The sequence below is a fragment of the Myotis yumanensis genome, unplaced genomic scaffold (assembly GCF_028538775.1).
Source record: "Myotis yumanensis isolate MYYU_CA2020_CCGP unplaced genomic scaffold, mMyoYum1.0.hap1 SCAF_79, whole genome shotgun sequence".
Taxonomy (NCBI): Eukaryota; Metazoa; Chordata; class Mammalia; order Chiroptera; family Vespertilionidae; genus Myotis; species Myotis yumanensis.
In genome coordinates this window covers 47,803-66,900 of record NW_027223830.1, presented here as the reverse complement: position 1 = coordinate 66,900, position 19,098 = coordinate 47,803, and the positions used below count along the sequence as shown (strand labels likewise).

General features: G+C 46.5%; 1 protein-coding gene and 2 pseudogenes across 1 annotated transcript in view; all 3 read right to left on the bottom strand.

Annotated features, from left to right (window-relative positions):
- Nucleotides 1–13,835, bottom strand: part of LOC139001042 (proline-rich protein 23C-like) — a 33,122-nt gene extending 19,287 nt beyond the window's left edge. The window contains exons 1-3 of the mRNA XM_070402903.1: nucleotides 13,572–13,835; nucleotides 12,882–12,888; nucleotides 11,536–11,670 (exon numbers count right to left, since the gene is read on the bottom strand). Coding sequence (XP_070259004.1) covers nucleotides 11,536–11,670; nucleotides 12,882–12,888; nucleotides 13,572–13,835 — 406 coding nt within the window. The remainder of the gene's footprint in view (nucleotides 1–11,535; nucleotides 11,671–12,881; nucleotides 12,889–13,571) is intronic.
- LOC139001041 (THO complex subunit 4 pseudogene) lies at nucleotides 13,832–14,737 on the bottom strand (annotated as a pseudogene).
- A 1,501-nt stretch (nucleotides 14,738–16,238) lies between these two features.
- LOC139001040 (transcription initiation factor IIE subunit beta pseudogene) lies at nucleotides 16,239–18,015 on the bottom strand (annotated as a pseudogene).
- Between the last annotated feature and the right edge of the window lie 1,083 nt (nucleotides 18,016–19,098).

Here is a 19,098-nt window from a genome sequence, read left to right as displayed (position 1 = left end):
CATTGTAAAGTCATCGCATTTGTAATATCCTAGCCATTGTGTCGGCATACTCATTGTGATCATAGCCATCGTCATCATGGCCATGAAAACATCAGAGCCGTGGTAACGTCATAGCTACTATGACATCATAACCACAATAATGTCATAGCCTTTGTAAAGTCATAGTCACAATAATATCACAGACATTGGACCGTTATAGCCATTGTGTCCTCATAGCCATTGTGACATCATAGCCACTGTAATATCGTAGCCCTTGTGACATCATAGTCAGTGAGAAACCATGTCATGTGTGACTTCATAGCAATTGCGATGTCATTGCCCTCATGATGTTACAGCAACTGTGAAGTCCTGGCCACAAAATGGCACAGCCATAGTAACGTCACAGGCACCGTAATGACACAGACATCTTTAAGTCAATGCAAATTTCACGTCATAGCCATTTTGATGTCATAGCCATTGGAACGTCATAGCCACTATGATGTCATAGAAACTGTGATGTCATAGCCATTGTGATGTCATAGCCATTGTGATGGCATAGCCATTGTGACATCACAGCGAATGTAACATCATATATGTTGTAAGGTCAAAGCCAATGTAGTCTCATAGACATTGTTATGTCATTGCCATTGACTTCATAACCATCATGATGTCATAGACATTGTGATGGCATTCCACTATAATGTCACAGCCATCGTAACGTGATCGGCACCACAATGTCTAGAGATAGTATCGTCATTTCCACTGTCCTGTAATAGCCACTGTGACGTCATAGCCGTTGTTAGGTCGTAGGCATTGTGACGTCATAGCCATTGAAAGCTCATGGCCACATCAATGTCATAGCCATTGAAAAGTCATAGCTACCTACACTGCCACAGGAATTGCATCGTCATAGCCACGATAATGTCACAGCCATTGTAACGTCACAGGCACCGTAATCACACAGACATATTTAAGTCAATGCAAATTTCAGGTCATAGCCATTTTGATGTCATAGCCATTGGAACGTCATAGCCACTATGATGTCATAGAAACTGTGATGTCATATCCATTGTGACGTCATAGCCATTGTTATGTCATAGACTTTGTGACGTCATAGCCATTGAAACGTCGTAACCTTTGTCATACCATATGCATTATAAAGTCATCGTAATATCCTAGCCATTGTGTCTGCATTCTCATTGTCATCATAGCCAGCGTCATCATGGCCATGAAAATATCAGAGCCGTGGTAACGTCATAGCTACTATGACATCATAACCACAATAATGTCATAGCCTTTGTAAAGTCAGTCACAATAGTATCACAGACATTGTACCGTTATAGGCATTGTGTCCTCATAGCCATTGTGACATCATAGCCACTGTAACATCTTAGCCCTTGTGACATCACAGTCAGTGTGAAGTCATGTCATGTGTGACTTCATAACAATTGCGATGTCATTGACATCATGACGTTACAGCAACTGTGACGTCCTGGCCACTATAATGTCACAGCCAATGTAATATCTTAGGCATTACAATGCAATAGACATAGTAAGGTCATTCCCACTGTATGGTCATAGCCATTGTGACGTCATAGCAATTGTGACATCATAGCAATTGGAACATCGTAGCCCTTGTGATATCGTAGTCATTGTGAAGGCTTGTCAATTGTGACTTCATACCATTTGTGATGTAACAGCCACTAGCACATCATATCTACTGTAAAGTCATGGCTCTTGCAATATCATAGGTTCTGTAACGTCATAGCCAATGAAACATTGGATCCATAGTAGTTGTCTAGCCACTCTAGTGCCATAACCATTGTGCCTTCATACCCATTGTGATATCATAGCCATTGTAACCTCATAGCCACAATAACGTCACAGCCATTGAGATGGCGTAGCATTTGTAAGGTCATAGACATTGGAAAGTAATAATATTTGTAATATCATAGCCCTTGTGTCGGCGTAGCCATTTTCAATATAGCCATCGTCACGTCATAGCCATCATAACATCAGAGTCATTGGAACTTCATAGCCCCTGGGACGTCCTACCCACTATAATGTCATAGCTTTTATAACGTCACATTCATGATAATATCACAGCCATTGCAATGCCATAGGAATTGTGACGTTGTAGCAATTGTGACATAGCAATTTTAACATCATAGCTGTTGTGACATCACATAAACGTGAAGTCATATCGAGTGTGACTTGGAAGCAATTGTGATGTCATGGCCATTATCAAGTCATAGCCATTGTGATGACGTAGCCATTGTGACGTCATACCCACTTTAATTTCATAGCCATTGAAAAGTCATAGCTACCTACAATGCCACAAGAATTGCATCGTCATAGCCACGATAATGGCACAGCCATAGTAACGTAACAGGCACCGTAATAACACAGACATATTTAAGTCTATGCAAATTTCACGTCATAGCCATTTTGATGCCATAGCCACCGGAACGTCATAGCCACTATGATGTCATATGAAGTGTGATGTCATAGCCATTGTGATGTCATAGCCATTGTGACATCAGAGCGACTATAACATCATATATATTGTAAGGTCAAAGCCACTGTAGTTTCATAGACATTGTTATGTCATTGCTGTTAACTTCAAAACCATCATGATGTCATAGACATTGTGATGGCATAGCCACTATAATGTCACAGCCATCGTAACGTGATAGGCATCACAATGTCTTAGAGAGAGTATCGTCATTTCCACTGCCCTGCAATAGCCATCGTGACGTCATAGCCATTGTTATGTCATAGGCATTGTGACGTCATAGCCATGGAAACCTCATAGCCACATTAATGTCATAGCCATTGAAACGTCGTAACCTTTGTCATACCATATGCATTGTAAAGTCATCGCATTTGTAATATCCTAGCCATTGTGTCGGCATACTCATTGTGATCATAGCCATCGTCATCATGACCATGAAAACATCAGAGCCGTGGTAACGTCATAGCTACTATGACATCATAACCACAATAATGTCATAGCCTTTGTAAAGTCATAGTCACAATAATATCACAGACATTGTACCGTTATAGCCATTGTGTCCTCATAGCCATTGTGACATCATAGCCACTGTAATATCGTAGCCCTTGTGACATCATAGTCAGTGTGAAATCATGTCATGTGTGACTTCATAGCAATTGCGATGTCATTGCCCTCATGATGTTACAACAACTGTGAAGTCCTGGCCACTATAATGGCACAGCCATAGTAACGTCACAGGCACTGTAATGACACAGACATATTTAATTCAATGCATATTTCACGTCATAGCCATTGTGATGTCATCGCCATTGTGATGGCATAGCCATTGTGACATCACAGAGACTGTAATATTATATATGTTGTAAGGTCAAAGCCACTGTAACGTCACAGGCACCGTAATGACACAGACATATTTAAGTCAATGCAAATTTCAGGTCATAGCCATTTTGATGTCATAGCCATTGGAACGTCATAGCCACTATGATGTCATGGAAACTGTGATGTCATAGAAACTGTGATGTCATAGCCATTGTGATGTCATAGCCACTTTGACATCAGAGCGACTATAACATCATATATATTGTAAGGTCAAAGCCACTGTATTGTCATAGACATTGTTATGTCATTGCCATTGACTTCATAACCATCATGATGTCATAGGCATTGTGACGTCATAGCCATGGAAACCTCATAGCCACATTAATGTCATAGCCATTGAAACGTCGTAACCTTTGTCCTACGATATGCATTATAAAGTCATTGCATTTGTAATATCCTAGCCATTGTGTCGGCATTCTCATTGTCATCATAGCCAGCGTCATCATGGCCATGAAAATATCAGAGCCGTGGTAACGTCATAGCTACTATGACATCATAACCAGAATAATGTCATAGCCTTTGTAAAGTCATAGTCACAATAATATCACAGACATTGTACCGTTATCGCCATTGTGTCCTCATAGCCATTGTGACATCAGAGCGACTATAACATCATATATATTGTAAGGTCAAAGCCACTGTAGTTTCATAGACATTGTTATGTCATTGCCGTTGATTTCATAACCTTCATGATGTCATAGACATTGTGATGTTATAGCCACTATAATGTCACAGCCATCGTAACGTGATAGGCACCACAATGTCATAGAGATAGTATCGTCATTTCCACTGTCCTGCAATAGCCATTGTGACGTCATAGCCATTGTTATGTCAGGCATTGTGACGTCATATCCATTGAAACCTCGTAACCTTTGTCATACCATATGCATTATAAAGTCATCGCATTTGTAAAATCCTAGCCATTGTGTCGGCATTCTCATTGTCATCATAGCCAGCGTCATCATGGCCATGAAAATATCAGAGCCGTGGAACCGTCATAGCTACTATGACATCATAACCACAATAATGTCATAGCCTTTGTAAAGTCATAGTCACAATAATATCACAGACATTGTACCGTTATAGGCATTGTGTCCTCATAGCCATTGTGACATCATAGGCACTGTAACATCTTAGCCCTTGTGACATCACAGTTAGTGTGAAGTCATGTCATGTGTGACTTCATAGCAATTGCGATGTCATTGCCATCATGATGTTACAGCAACTGTGACGTCCTGGCCACTATAATGTCACAGCCAATGTAATATCTTAGGCACTACAATGCAATAGACATAGTAAGGTCATTCCCACTGTATGGTCATAGCCATTGTGACGTCGTAGCAATTGTGACGTCATAGCAATTGGAACATCGTAGCCCTTGTGATATCGTAGTCATTGTGAAGGCTTGTCAATTGTGACTTCATACCGTTTGTGATGTCACAGCCACTAGCACATCATATCTACTGTAAAGTCATGGCTCTTGCAATATCATAGGTACTGTAACGTCATAGCCAATGAAACATCGGATCCATAGTAATTGCCTAGCCACTCTAGTGCCATAACCATTGTGCCTTCATACCCATTGTGATATCATAGCCATTGTAACCTCATAGCCACAATAACGTCACAGCCATTGAGATGGCATAGCATTTGTAAGTCATAGACATTGGAAAGTAATAATATTTGAAATATCATAGCCCTTGTGTCGGTGTAGCCATTTTCAATATAGCCATCGTCACGTCATAGCCATCATAACATCAGAGCCATTGTAACTTCATAGCCCCTAGGACGTCCTACCCACTATAATGTCATAGCTTTTATAACGTCACAGTCATGATAATATCACAGCCATTACAATGCCATAGGATTGTCACGTTGTAGCAATTGTGACATAGCAATTTTAACATCAAAACTGTTGTGACATCACATAAATGTGAAGTCATATCGAGTGAGACTTGGAAGCAATTGTGATGTCATGTCCATTATCAAGTCATAGCCATCGTGATGACGTAGCCATTGTGACGTCATACCCACTTTAATTTCGTAGCCATTGAAAAGTCATAGCTACCTACAATGCCACAAGAATTGCATCGTCATAGCCACGATAATGGCACAGCCATAGTAACTTCACAGGCACCGTAATGACACAGACATATTTCAGTCAATGCAAATTTCACGTCATAGCCATTTTGATGTCATAGCCATTGGAACGTCATAGCCACTATGATGTCATAGAAACTGTGATGTCATAGCCATTGTGATGTCATAGCCATTGTGATGGCATACCCATTGTGACATCACAGGACTGTAACATCATATATATTGTAAGGTCAAAGCCACTGTAGTGTCATAGACATTGTTATGTCATTGCCATTGACTTCATAACCATCATGATGTCATAGACATTGTGATGGCATAGCCACTATAATGTCACAGCCATCGTAACGTGATAGGCACCACAATGTCATAGAAATAGTATCGTCATTTCCACTGCCCTGCCATAGCCATTGTGACGTCATAGCCATTGTTATGTCATAGGCATTTTGACGTCATAGCCATGGAAACCTCATAGGCATATTAATGTCATAGCCCTTGAAACGTCGTAACCTTTGTCAAACCATATGCATTATAAAGTCATCGCATTTGTAATATCCAGCCATTGTGTCGGCATTCTCATTGTCATCGTAGCCAGCGTCATCATGGCCATGAAAATATCAGAGCCATGGTAACGTCATAGCTACTATGACATCATAACCACAATAATGTCATAGCCTTTGTAAAGTCATAGTCACAATAATATCACAGACCTTGTACCGTTTTAGGCATTGTGTCCTCATAGCCATTGTGACAACATAGCCACTGTAACATCTTAGCCCTTGTGACATCACAGTCAGTGTGAAGTCATGTCATGTGTGACTTCATAGCAATTGCGATGTCATTGCCATCATGACGTTACAGCAACTGTGACGTCCTGGCCACTATAATGTCACAGCCAATGTAATATCTTAGGCACTACAATGCAATAGACATAGTAAAGTCATTCCCACTGTATGGTCACAGCCATTGTGACGTCGTAGCAATTGTGACGTCATAGCAATTGGAACATCGTAGCCCTTTTGATATCGTAGTCATTGTGAAGGCTTGTCAATTGTGACTTCATACCATTTGTGATGTCACAGCCACTAGCACATCATATCTACTGTAAAGTCATGGCTCTTGCAATATCATAGGTACTGTAACGTCATAGCCAATGAAACATCGGATCCATAGTAATGGCCTAGCCACTCTAGTGCCATAACCATTGTGCCTTCTTGCTCATTGTGATATCATAGCCATTGTAACCTCATAGCCACAATAACGTCACAGCCATTGAGATGGCGTAGCATTTGTAAGGTCATAGACATTGGAAAGTAATAATATTTGTAATATCATAGCCCTTGTGTCGGCGTAGCCATTTTCAATATAGCCATCGTCACGTCATAGCCATCATAACATCAGAGCCAGTGGAACTTCATAGCCCCTGGGACGTCCTACCCACTATAATGTCATAGCTTTTATAACGTCACATTCATGATAATATCACAGCCATTGCAATGCCATAGGAACTGTCACGTTGTAGCAATTGTGACATAGCAATTTTAACATCATAGCTGTTGTGACATCACATAAATGTGAAGTCATATCGAGTGTGACTTGGAAGCAATTGTGATGTCATGGCCATTATCAAGTCATAGCCATCGTGATGACGTAGCCATTGTGACGTCATACCCACTTTAATTTCGTAGCCATTGAAAAGTCATAGCTACCTACAATGCCACAAGAATTGCATCGTCATAGCCACGATAATGGCACAGCCATAGTAACGTCACAGGCACCGTAATGACACAGACATATTTAATTCAATGCAAATTTCACGTCATAGCCATTTTGATGTCATAGCCATTGGAACGTCATAGCCACTATGATGTCATAGAAACTGTGATGTCATAGCCATTGTGATGTCATAGCCATTGTGATGGCATACCCATTGTGACATCACAGCGACTGTAACATCATATATGTTGTAAGGTCAAAGCCACTGTAGTCTCATAGACATTGTTATGTCATTGCCATTGACTTCATAACCATCATGATGTCATAGACATTGTGATGGCATAGCCACTATAATGTCACAGCCATCGTAACGTGATAGGCACCACAATGTCATAGAGAGAGTATCGTCATTTCCACTGTCCTGTAATAGCCACTGTGACGTCATAGCCATTGTTAGGTCGTAGGCATTGTGACGTCATAGCCATTGAAAGCTCATGGCCACATCAATGTCATAGCCATTGAAAAGTCATAGCTACCTACAATGCCACAGGAATTGCATCGTCATAGCCACGATAATGTCACAGCCATTGTAACGTCACAGGCACCGTAATGACACAGACATATTTAAGTCAATGCAAATTTCAGGTCATAGCCATTTTGATGTCATAGCCATTGGAAAGTCATAGCCACTATGATGTCATGGAAACTGTGATGTCATAGAAACTGTGATGTCATAGCCATTGTGATGTCATAGCCATTGTGACAGAGCGACTATAACATCATATATATTGTAAGGTCAAAGCCACTGTAGTTTCATAGACATTGTTATGTCATTGCCGTTGACTTCATAACCATCATGATGTCGTAGACATTGTGATGGCATAGCCACTATAATGTCACAGCCATCGTAACGTGATAGGCACCACAATGTCATAGAGATAGTATAGTCATTTCCACTGTCCTGTAAGAGCCATTGTGACGTCATAGCCATTGTTATGTCATAGGCATTGTGACGTCATAGCCATTGAAACCTCATAGCCACATTAATGTCATATCCATTGAAACGTCGTGACCTTTGTAATATCATATATATTGTAAAGTCATCGCATTTGTAATATCCTAGCCATTGTGTCGGCATACTCATTGTCATCATAGCCATCGTCATCATGGCCATGAAAACATCAGAGCAGTGGTAACGTCATAGCTACGATGACATCATAACCACAATAAGGTCATAGCCTTTGTAAAGTCATAGTCACAATAATATCACAGACATTGTACCGTTATAGCCATTGTGTCCTCATAGCCATTGTGACATCATAGCCACTGTAACATTATAGCCCTTGTGATATCATTGTCATTGTGAAGTCATGTCATTTGTGACTTCATAGCAATTGCGAGGTCATTGCCATCATGACCTTACAGCAACTGTGACGTCCTGGCCACTATATTGTCACAGCCAATCTAATATCTTAGGCACGACAATGCAATTGACATAGTAAATTCATTCCCACTGTATTGTCATAGCCATTGTGACGTCGTATCAATTGTGACGTCATAGCAATTATGACGTCATAGCAATTGGAACATCGTAGCCCTTGTGATATCATAGTCATTGTGAAGGCTTCTCAATTGTGACTTCATACCATTTGTGATGTCATATCCACTAGCACATCATATCTACTGTAAAGTCATGGCTCTTGCAATATCATAGCTACTGTAATATCACAGCCAATGAAACATGGGATCCATAGTAATGGCCTAGCCACTCTAGTGCCATAACCATTGTGCCTTCGTACCCATTGTGATATCATAGCCATTGTAACCTCATAGCCACTATAACGTCACAGCCACTGAGACGGCGTAGCATTTGCAAGGTCATAGACATTGGAAAGTAATAATATTTGTAATATGATAGCCATTGTGTCGGCGTAGCCATTTTCAATATTGCCGTCATCACGTCGTAGCCATCATAACATCAGAGCCATTGTAAATTCGCAGCCACTGGGACGTCCTACCCACTATAATGTCATAGCTTTTATAACATCATAGTCATGATAATATCACAGCCATTGCAACGCCATAGGAATTGTGACATTGTAGCAATTGTGACATAGCCATTTTAACATGATCGCTGTGGTGACATCACATAAATGTGATGTCATATCAAGTGTGACTTCGTAGCAGTTGTGATGTCATGGCCATTATCAAGTCATAGCCTTAGTGATGATGTAGCCATTGTGACGTCGTATCCACTTTAATTTCATAGCCATGGAAAAGTCATAGCTACTACAATGCCACAGGAATTGCACCGTCATAGCCACGATCATGTCACAGCCATTGTAACGTCACAGGCACCGTAATGACACAGACATATTTAAGTCATTGCAAATTTAACATCATAGCCATTTTGATGTCATAGCCATTGGAACGTCATAGCCACTATGATGTCATAGAAACTGTGATGTCATAGCCATTGTGATGTCATAGCCATTGTGATGGCATAGCCATTGTGACATCACAGCGACTATAACATCATATATAGTAAGGTCAAAGTCACTGTAGTTTCATAGACATTGTTATGTCATTGCCGTTGACTTCATAACCATCATGATGTCGTAGACATTGTGATGGCATAGCCACTATAATGTCACAGCCATCGTAACGTGATAGGCACCACAATGTCATAGAGATAGTATAGTCATTTCCACTGTCCTGTAAGAGCCATTGTGACGTCATAGCCATTGTTATGTCATAGGCATTGTGACGTCATAGCCATTGAAACCTCATAGCCACATTAATGTCATAGCCATTGAAACGTCGTGACCTTTGTAATATCATATACATTGTAAAGTCATCGCATTTGTAATATCCTAGCCATTGTGTCGGCATACTCATTGTCATCATAGCCATCGTCATCATGGCCATGAAAACATCAGAGCCCTGAGCCTGTTAGCACGGAGAAGCCCTCACTTCTTCCAGCCAAACAAACAACAGTTCAAAAGTTTGCCAGAATATCTTGAACACATGGTACAAAAGCTAGCAAAGGAATCACCACCTCCTTCTGAAGACAGAAAAACGGGTGAGGGTGAAGATGACGAAGATCATGATGCTGTACCAAAGGGAAATGAAGGCCCTGATGCTCGCCGAGACAAACCTGTGACAGGGCAAAAATAGAGATGTTTGCCAACAAATTGGGTGAACAATGCAACATTCTGGCTCCTTTCACATCATCCCATATATAAAAGTAGAAGAAAAAACAAGCAAACAAAAAAACCCACAAAAACAAAAAAGTGTACCAAAACAAAAAACCCTCCTAAGAAGAAGAAATCCCCCCAAAAAACCAAAATAATAATAATAATAATAATAATAATAATAAACCAATAAAAACAAACAAACAGAAAAACCCCACAGGAAAAGATCCTCAGAAAGGACATTGATCCAGCCTTTCAAGGGGCGGAGGCTTCTGCAAGCCCATGTGGTCAATCGTGGACTTGGTCTCTGAGCCAGGGCCTGAACATCCATCCTGAGAGGGAGTGGGGGTAAAGCTAGGAGGGAGTCGGGGAGGCAGGTGGTTGGAAGTCCACCAGATGGCCCAGCCCAGGCGGGGCCGGAGAGCCCGCCCTGCCCTCTGCTGGTCGAGAGGCGCCAATGCAAGCCCCCCTCCTGCAGCCTCCTCTGGGGAGGGCAGAGCCAGGTGACTGGACTTCCCCAGATCTGGCTGGACAAGAGGGGGGAAGGACAAGCAGGGGACGCTGTCTGCGACAAGGCAGGGACTGAAGGATGGTCATGGATGCTGAAGGACCATTCAGATCAAGAAGTGTCTATGTGTGACTGCGGATTTACACACACAGACGCGCAGGCGCCACCGGGCATGCGCGCGCACACACACACGCATCCCAAAAACAACGCAAAGGTATTAATCCACTTTGTGTAGTAAAAAGTATACTTGTACAATGTTTTGGACTTGCATTTTGTGCTATCCAAACGGGGAAGTAAACATGCCGGATTTGGGGTGGCGGGGAGAGGATAAAAGAGAGGGATTGACATTTGCCGTTTCAAAATGGCGGCTACCGCCCTAACTGGTTTGGCTCAGTGGACAGAGCATCGGCCTGCGGACTAAAGGGTCCCAGGTTCGATTCCGGTCAAGGGCATATACCTTGGTTGTGGGCACATCCCCAGTAGGAGGTGTGCGGGAGGCAGCTGATTGAGGTTTCTCTATCTTTGAGGTTTCTAAATCTCTATCCCTCTCCATTCCACTCTGTTAAAAAATCAATGAAATATATTTTAAAAAAATGGCGGCTGCCAAGTGACTGGAGCCCAAAGAGCTGGAAGTATGCCACGGTCACCCACATCACGGGACAGTGCATGAACTCTAAGGTAGAGATCCACCTCATGTGCCGCATCCACCTGCCAGATGGCGAGATCTTCCGCAAGTTCAAAGAGCTCTCCCGTGTTGTCCAGGAGATTGACAAGCAGGTGATCTGGGAGCAGCAAGAGCAGCAAGAACGTGGGACCAAGGAAAGCCAGGGCCACCCCTGGCAGAAGTCTGGTTGACTGGGGCAGGGAGCGGCCTAGGTCCCAGCCTTGGTCCCTGCCCCCGCCTCTGCCCCCGCCGCGGCCTCGGCCGCCACCTTGGCCGTCTCGCTCGCTCCGGTCCAGCCTAATGATGTCGTCCAGTGACATGTGGATTTTGTCAGCCAGGTGGGCCCTGAATCAGCCTCGGATCGAGCCCGTACGGAGGCAGGCTGGTCCTTCAATTCCCGTGCGGCGCCGGGGCTGTTCCAGATGTTGGGGTCCAGGCCCAGGGGTTACCAAGGGTGTGGACGAGTCGGTGAAGAAGAAATGACACCGAGACAGCGTTCAGTGGATCAGCAGCCCAGCCAGGCTCTAGGCAGGTGCTCTAGTGGCTTCTATGTCCCGGGACCGGGTCTTGGCAAGACCTCTCTCCTGAAAGCACCCTTGAAGAACGAGGACGACGACCACCACCACGACAAGCCTAGGGCTGAGAAGCTCTGCAAAGAAGGCCCTGTGTTCTTTTATAGCCCCAGAGCTGGTGGGAGGAGCCAAATCAGCTGCCTGCTTGACCAATCAGCCACCCCCAGGACCAAAGTCACTGGTTGGGCCTCAAGTTGAGGGGAGGAGGCTTGCATTGGCGCTCCAGAACCAGGAGAGGGCGCCACTGGCCCGCCCAAGAGATTCACGGGGCTTGGGAGAGGACTTGGGAGACAGGGCAGGTGCCCAAGGAGGCCTGCAGGGCTCGGTCTCCCCGTCTTGCAGGATGGCATAGGTGTTGTTTCTCCGTGGAAGAAGGGACAATACATACATAGACAGGCTCTGGTGGGCCCAGGCTGGGCCAAAAGGAAACAAAGCCACGGAAAATCTCCTAGGCCTGCCTCACTCGGCAGATATCTTGTTAGCGGGACCTTGTGCTCCCGTGTGTGTGTGTGTGTGTGTGTGTGTGTGTGTGTGTGGCAGGGGGACGCGGGGGGCGGGAGGGGTTTGGAGGAGGAAGGAATAGGTGTGTGGGTGTGGGTGTGGGAGTTTGTGTGTGCGCGTGCGAGCGTGTGCGTCTGTGCATGTACATCCGCAGTCACACACGGACACTCCTTGCTTTGGACGGTCCGCCGCCATCCATGAACACCCTTCAGGCCCTGCCTTCTCAATGATAACGCCACCTGCATGTCCTTCCCACCTCGGGTCTAGCCAGAAATGGGGAAGTCCAGTCACCTGTCTGTGCTTTCCCCACAGGAGGTTGCAAGAGGGGGGCTTGCATTGACACTTCTGGACCAGCAGAGGGTGGGGCGGGCTCGTCGGCCCCTGCCCCAGTCCACCCAAATTCTGTAATCCACAGCCAAATATTATGTCCTGGCCTGTCCATCTGATCGACACCCCGCCCACGCCCACCCCCCAACGCCCCACCCCCAACCCTCCCCCCACCCCGCTCAATCTGTGGATGGATGGTCCGGCCCCCACTCAGAGACCAAGTTCAGGCCTGGCCACCTGGGCTTGCCAAAGCCTCAGAAATTGTAAAGGCGGGATCAACCTATTTTTCTGAGGAGGGTATTTTGTTGTTGTTTTATCGGAGGGAACGAGTTATTTTGTTTGTTTGTTTGTTTGTTTGTATGTTTGTTTTTCCCACACCTTTTCGGGTGATTATGGCCAAGGTGAAAACAGCAACTGGTAAAATGAATCCCGAAAATGACTCGGTACAAAACAGGTCTTTTTCAGAGTTATTGAATAAAATAAAAGTTAACGAAAATTCTTTCTAGGAGTTTTAAATCCTATTTCCAAACAGAAGAAACAACTCCATCATTGGTCCCAGGTCCCTGGCCATCCTCGAGCACACTGACTTGCTGGTGCTTTAGCTGGTGTCCATCATCACATCGTCATCGTCCAGCAGGGCGTCCATCTCCTCGGCGTCCTTCTGGCCGTCCAAGTCCTCGGTGTCCTTCATCGTGCTGTCAGCATCCAGCTGGGAGTCCAACTCCTCGGTGTCCCTCATGGAGCTGTAAGCCTCCTTCTGGGAGTCCAACTTTTTGGTGTCCCTCATGGCATGGTAAGCGCCCAGGTGGGCGTCCATCCTTTTGGTGTCCCTCATCGAGTTGTAAGCGCCCTTTTGGGCGTCCAACTGCTGGGTGCCCCTCATTGCGCTGTAAGCGTCCTGTTTGGCGTCCGATTGCTTGGGACCATCATCGAGTTGTAAGCGTCCAGCTGGTCGTCCAACTCCTCCGCCGATATGTTTCGCTCTGAATCGCAGCCCGTGTGCCTGCCTGGACACCGCTTGCCTCCGTGGGCGCGGTCCTGAGTGCCGCCGCCGCCGCCGAAGCCTCCAGATCCTCGGTTCGTAGTCACCCAGGCTCTGTTGACACTCGGTACCGGCCTGGGCTGCGTGTCCATCTGCGAGGTGAGGATCTGGATGTGGAGGGGACTGCCATTCAAAGGGATGCAGTTGTACTGTTTCCTGGCTTCCAGGGCATCTGCCTTGCGCTCAAAGTGCACGTGGGCTGTTCCCAGGCTGCGGCCAGAAAGGTCGTAATGGGCAACGGCCTGCTTCAGAGGCCCGAACTCTGCAAACAGCTGCTGGATGTCCGCATCGGACACTCCGAAGTCCAGGTTGGACAACAGCAGCTTCCCCCAGATGGTCAGGCCGGTATCCGTGCCGAAGGCCCTGCGGAAGCGGTCGTGTTGCCACTCGTGGGGAAGCTGTCTCGGCCTTCTGTAGGGCGCCGGGCGGTTCCTGCCTAGGCCGAGGGCCGCCCTGTTCTGGAACGATCCGCCGCCCCAGCTCTCAGGGGCAGCGGCCTGCGCTCCGCCACCGAGGCCTCCCTGGGAGCTGGCCCTGCCTGGGTCCCGGCAGTGGTACCTGCCCCCGCCATGGCCGTGGCCGTGGCCGTGGCCTCCCTGGGAGCCGGCCCGGCCTCGGTCTCAGCCTCGGTCCCTGCCCCCGCCCCCGCCCCCGCCACAGCCGCGGTCCCCGCCTTGGCCGTCGCGCTGGCTCCGGTCCAGCCTAATTATATCGTCCAGTGACATGTGGATTTTGTCGGCCATGGCGGGCCCCGAATCAGCCTCGGATCGAGCCCGTGCGGAGGCACGCCGGTCCTTCACTTCCTGCGTGGTGCCAGGGCTGTCCCAGATGTTGAGGTCCAGGCCCAGGAGTTACCAAGGGTGTGGAATAGTCGGTGAAGAAGAAATGACACCGAGACAGTGTTCAGTGGATCAGCAGCCCAGCCAGGCTCTAGGCAGGTGCTCTAGCGGCTTCTGTGTCCCGGGACCGGATCTTGGCGAGACCTCTCTCCTGAAAGCTCCCTTGGAGAATGAGGATGACTATCATGACCACGACAAGCCTAGGGCTGAGAAGCTCTGCAAAGAAGGCCCTGTGTTCTTTTATAGCCCCAGAGCTGGTGGGAGGAGCCAAATCAGCTGCCTGCTTGACCAATCAGCCGCCCCCAGGACCAAAGTCACTGGTTGGGCCTCAAGTTGAGGGGAGGAGGCTTGCATTGGCGCTCCAGAACCAGGAGAGGGCGCCACTGGCCCGCCCAAGAGATTCACGGGGCTTGGGAGAGGACTTGGGAGACAGGGCAGGTGCCCAAGGAGGCCTGCAGGGCTCCGTTTCCACGCCTTGTGGGACAGCATCGCCGTTTTTTCTCGGTGGAAGTGGGGACAATACATACTTAGACAGGCTCTGGTGGGCCCAGGACTGGCCATTGGAAACAAAGCCACGGAAAATCTCCTAGGCGTGCCTCACTCGGCAGATATCTTGTGCTCCTGTGTGTGTGTGTGTGGGGGGTGGGCAGAGGGACGCAGGGGGCGGGAGGGTTAGAGGCGGGAGGGATAGGTGTGTGGGTGTGGGTGTGGGAGTTTGTGTGTGCGCGCAAGTATGTGCGTCTGTGCGTGTATATCCGCAGTCACGCACGGACACTCCTTGCTTTGAACGGTCCTTCGCCATCCATGAACACCCTTCAGCCCCTGCCTTCTCAATGACAACGCCCCTTGCATGTCCTTCCCACCTGGGGTCTAGCCAGAAATGGGGAAGTCTAGTCACCTGTCTGTGCTTTCCCCACAGGAGGTTGCAGGAGGGGGGCTTGCATTGACGCTTCTCGATCATCAGAGGGCTGGACGGGATCTTTGGCGCAGGCCAAGGCCCCAGTCAACCCAATCTCTGTAATCCACAGCCAAAGACTATATCTGGCTCAGGCAATCTTGTGGGCCCTCCCCACCCCTCACCCCCACCCTGCTCACTCTCTGGATGGATGGATGGTCAGGCCCCCACCCACAGACCAAGTCCGGGCCTGGCCATCTGGGCTTGCTGAAGCCTGAGAAAGTTGAAAGGCCTGATCAAGAGTTTTTCATGGAGGTTTTTTTTATTTTTATTTTTTTAAGGAGTGTTTTTTTTTTTTTTTTTTTTCATCTGGCATGACGTGGAAGGTGTCATTCCAGGCCCCCAAATCCAAGAATGTGGGGGGAGGAAGCTGACCTGAATCCAGTTCCTCAAGCTGGTTTGCCTCCTCTGTTGGTGTGTGGTGACCTCTTCACACTACAAAACTGTTCACTATTTACTAGGAGCAATGTCAGAGTCATCCTTCAGCACTCCAGCCATGTGTTCACTATGAGTCTTAAATCGTCGCTTTTTGTGTAGTGGGCAGGCTTTTTCCTTCTCTGGATAGGGGCCACTTTCTTTGGTCTGGATTCCTGCATGGAAGAAATACCCTGTTGCTTCAGATATTCTTCTGAATATCTCCGCTGCCTTCTCCAGTTTTCTCCTCACCCATTGAATCCACAGTGACACTCCTCCACAGTTTCTGAAACCCTTCGTCCACAGAAAATTGACAGCTTTTATCATTGAAGAAAAAAATTTTCTTCTTTTCTGGACGATTTACAAAGAATATCTGGTCCCCTAAAGCCTTGACAGCTTTCTGGGAATTGGGCAGTACTTCCTGTATGTCTTCTAGAAGAATTCCTCCTAAGCCTCACTGGTTATGCTTATCTATGAGCAGAAGCAGAGCCTTCTTATCTTGTACTCAATGGAATACTACCTTGCGGTGAAAAATAAAAAGAAGAAGAAGAAGGAATTCTTGCCATTTTACAACAGCAAGGGTGGAACTGGAGAGCATTATGCAAAGTGAAATCAGCCAGTCGGAGAAAAATGAATACCATGTGATCTCACTCATTTGTGGAATATAGAGAACAACATGGACTGATGAACAGGGACAGGTCCATAGACATCTGTACCACCACTCTGTGCTGGGGCCTCGGCAGCATGGCCATCACCAGGCAGTTCAGGGCTATCCCAGTATCTTGATATTTCTATCTACCTATCTACCTATCTGTCTATCTATCTATCTATCTATCCCAAATCATGTTCATGTTCAATTTGTAACAAGGAAATTGGGGCTTCGCGCAACATGAGAAGCTGTATTAAAGGGTCGCAGCATTAGGACAGTTGAGACCCCTGGTCTAAGGTTTACTTCTACCTCAATTTCTGGCCTCTACCCAGCCTGGCCCTGGTTTGGGCTTGGGCAGGGGGCAAACTACTGATGTGTTTCTCTCACATGGATTATGTCTCTTTCCCCCCCTCTCCCCCACTCTCTCTAAACATCAAGGGGAATATTTCCTCAGGTGAGGTTTAAAAAAAAAATCGAACAAAGGTCGGTCACGAGGTCAGAAGGTCCAGTATTCAAAGTGCATGCAAGCTGCTCCTCCTGGGGTGTCCGGGCTGAATGTTTCAGAGCATCTCCAGGAAGGCCTGCTGGTATGGTGCCTCCACATGCTGGAAGGTGTTCTGTACTCTGCCTAACAGGATGAAGTATTTCATCTCCAGCCAGATGAACCGGAAGTGGTTCTCACCGAACAGGATGAAGACTCCCCAGTTCCCGTCCTCCCCTAAGCCGCATTGGTGAATCCCGTCGGAGGTCTCTCTGGATCCATCGGATGCTGAACCTGTCCTTCTGAATCTGCATGTGGCAGCTGTGGGAAAAGCTGTAGAAGTGGTCCATGTACTCCACCATGGCTGATTTCCTTTGCGTCAGGTGAATTCGAAACGAAGGCTCGAATTGCATTGGGCCGTCCACATGTGTGTTAAGGCGAGGCCCGTACATCCAACCGGTAATGCATAAGCCATCATCCGCCACTACATTCAGCAGTCTTCTGTAGCCATAATCTAGCTGTCACAAACCCAAAAGGTTTCTGTATGGGAACATCTTGGCGTAGACTTCTCTATAAGACATACCACCGATCTTCTCCGGTTTCTGCAAGTTTCCAGGAATGCCAAAGTCCTGGTGACAGCGCTGTCTCCAGATGCTGTCGGTGTGCAGGATGTCCCGGAACATCTTGGCATAGACTTCTCTATAAGACATACCACCTGATTCATCTGGATGTGGTAATTCTCTACCAAACTTCTATTTGGGAAGGCATGAATGGGAAATAACCCAGAATCCTAGATGTTTAAGACTGGAAGGAACTCATCTAGGCTAACTCCCTCCCTTTATAGATAGAGAAACGAAGGCTCAGGGGGAGGAGAGGACATGATGAAACCCAGATTGCACAGCTTGTCTCTGAGGTAGGATAGAAGCCGAGTCACCTGCCTCCCATGCAAGGCCCATTCCTCCCCCCAGAGCTGCCAGGAGCCAGGTGTGCACCTGTAGGCAACCCTGCAGCACACTCTGGGGTGCCCCCACAGGGACACCGCTTATCTGGCTTCTCCCCTTGCTTCCTCCTTGCATGTCTCTGCTGTGCTTAAAGTAACACACACAGACCTCTGGAGCTCTGAGACCCCTGTGAAAATGGGCAAGCCTGCTATTATTCTGTGAAATGGGATTACTTTCTGTCTTTTCTACTGAAGATCAATGAGCTTCTAGCCATCAAGGGATTCTTTTGTTTTTGAAGAAAACTTGGAGTAGGGTTCTGAGAGAGTAGTTGCATCACAATTAATTCCTACCAATGTTAAACCCAAGAATTAGATCCCAGAATTTTATAAAGAGTGGCAATGCTTTTGCTCTTTCTACTTCTAAACATTTTTTTTAAAAAATAGCATACACATTTGCATGCAATGCAAATAACCATACACTTGACACTTGGTCCTCATAGTGACTCTGGTAGGAGACAGTAGAGTAGGGGTCATTATCCCCAACTTACAGAAGAGGAGCTTGGTTCAGGGAAGCTACCTGTCTGCCTAAAGTCAAACAGGTAATAAAATGCAATGCCAAAACAATGACCTTGTCTAAGGCTTTCTTCTTTCTTACTGTGAAATTTGGCTTTAGAATTTTCTGCTCAAATTTTTCACATCAACACCAAAGAGCAACCTTTTCTGTTACATTTGAGACATTTCAGACACGTGAGTCCCTTAAAAAGGATAACAGCTTGACCCTTTGACTCAGGCAGCAGCCCCACAGCAGGCACTTCTCTCTGCTGGA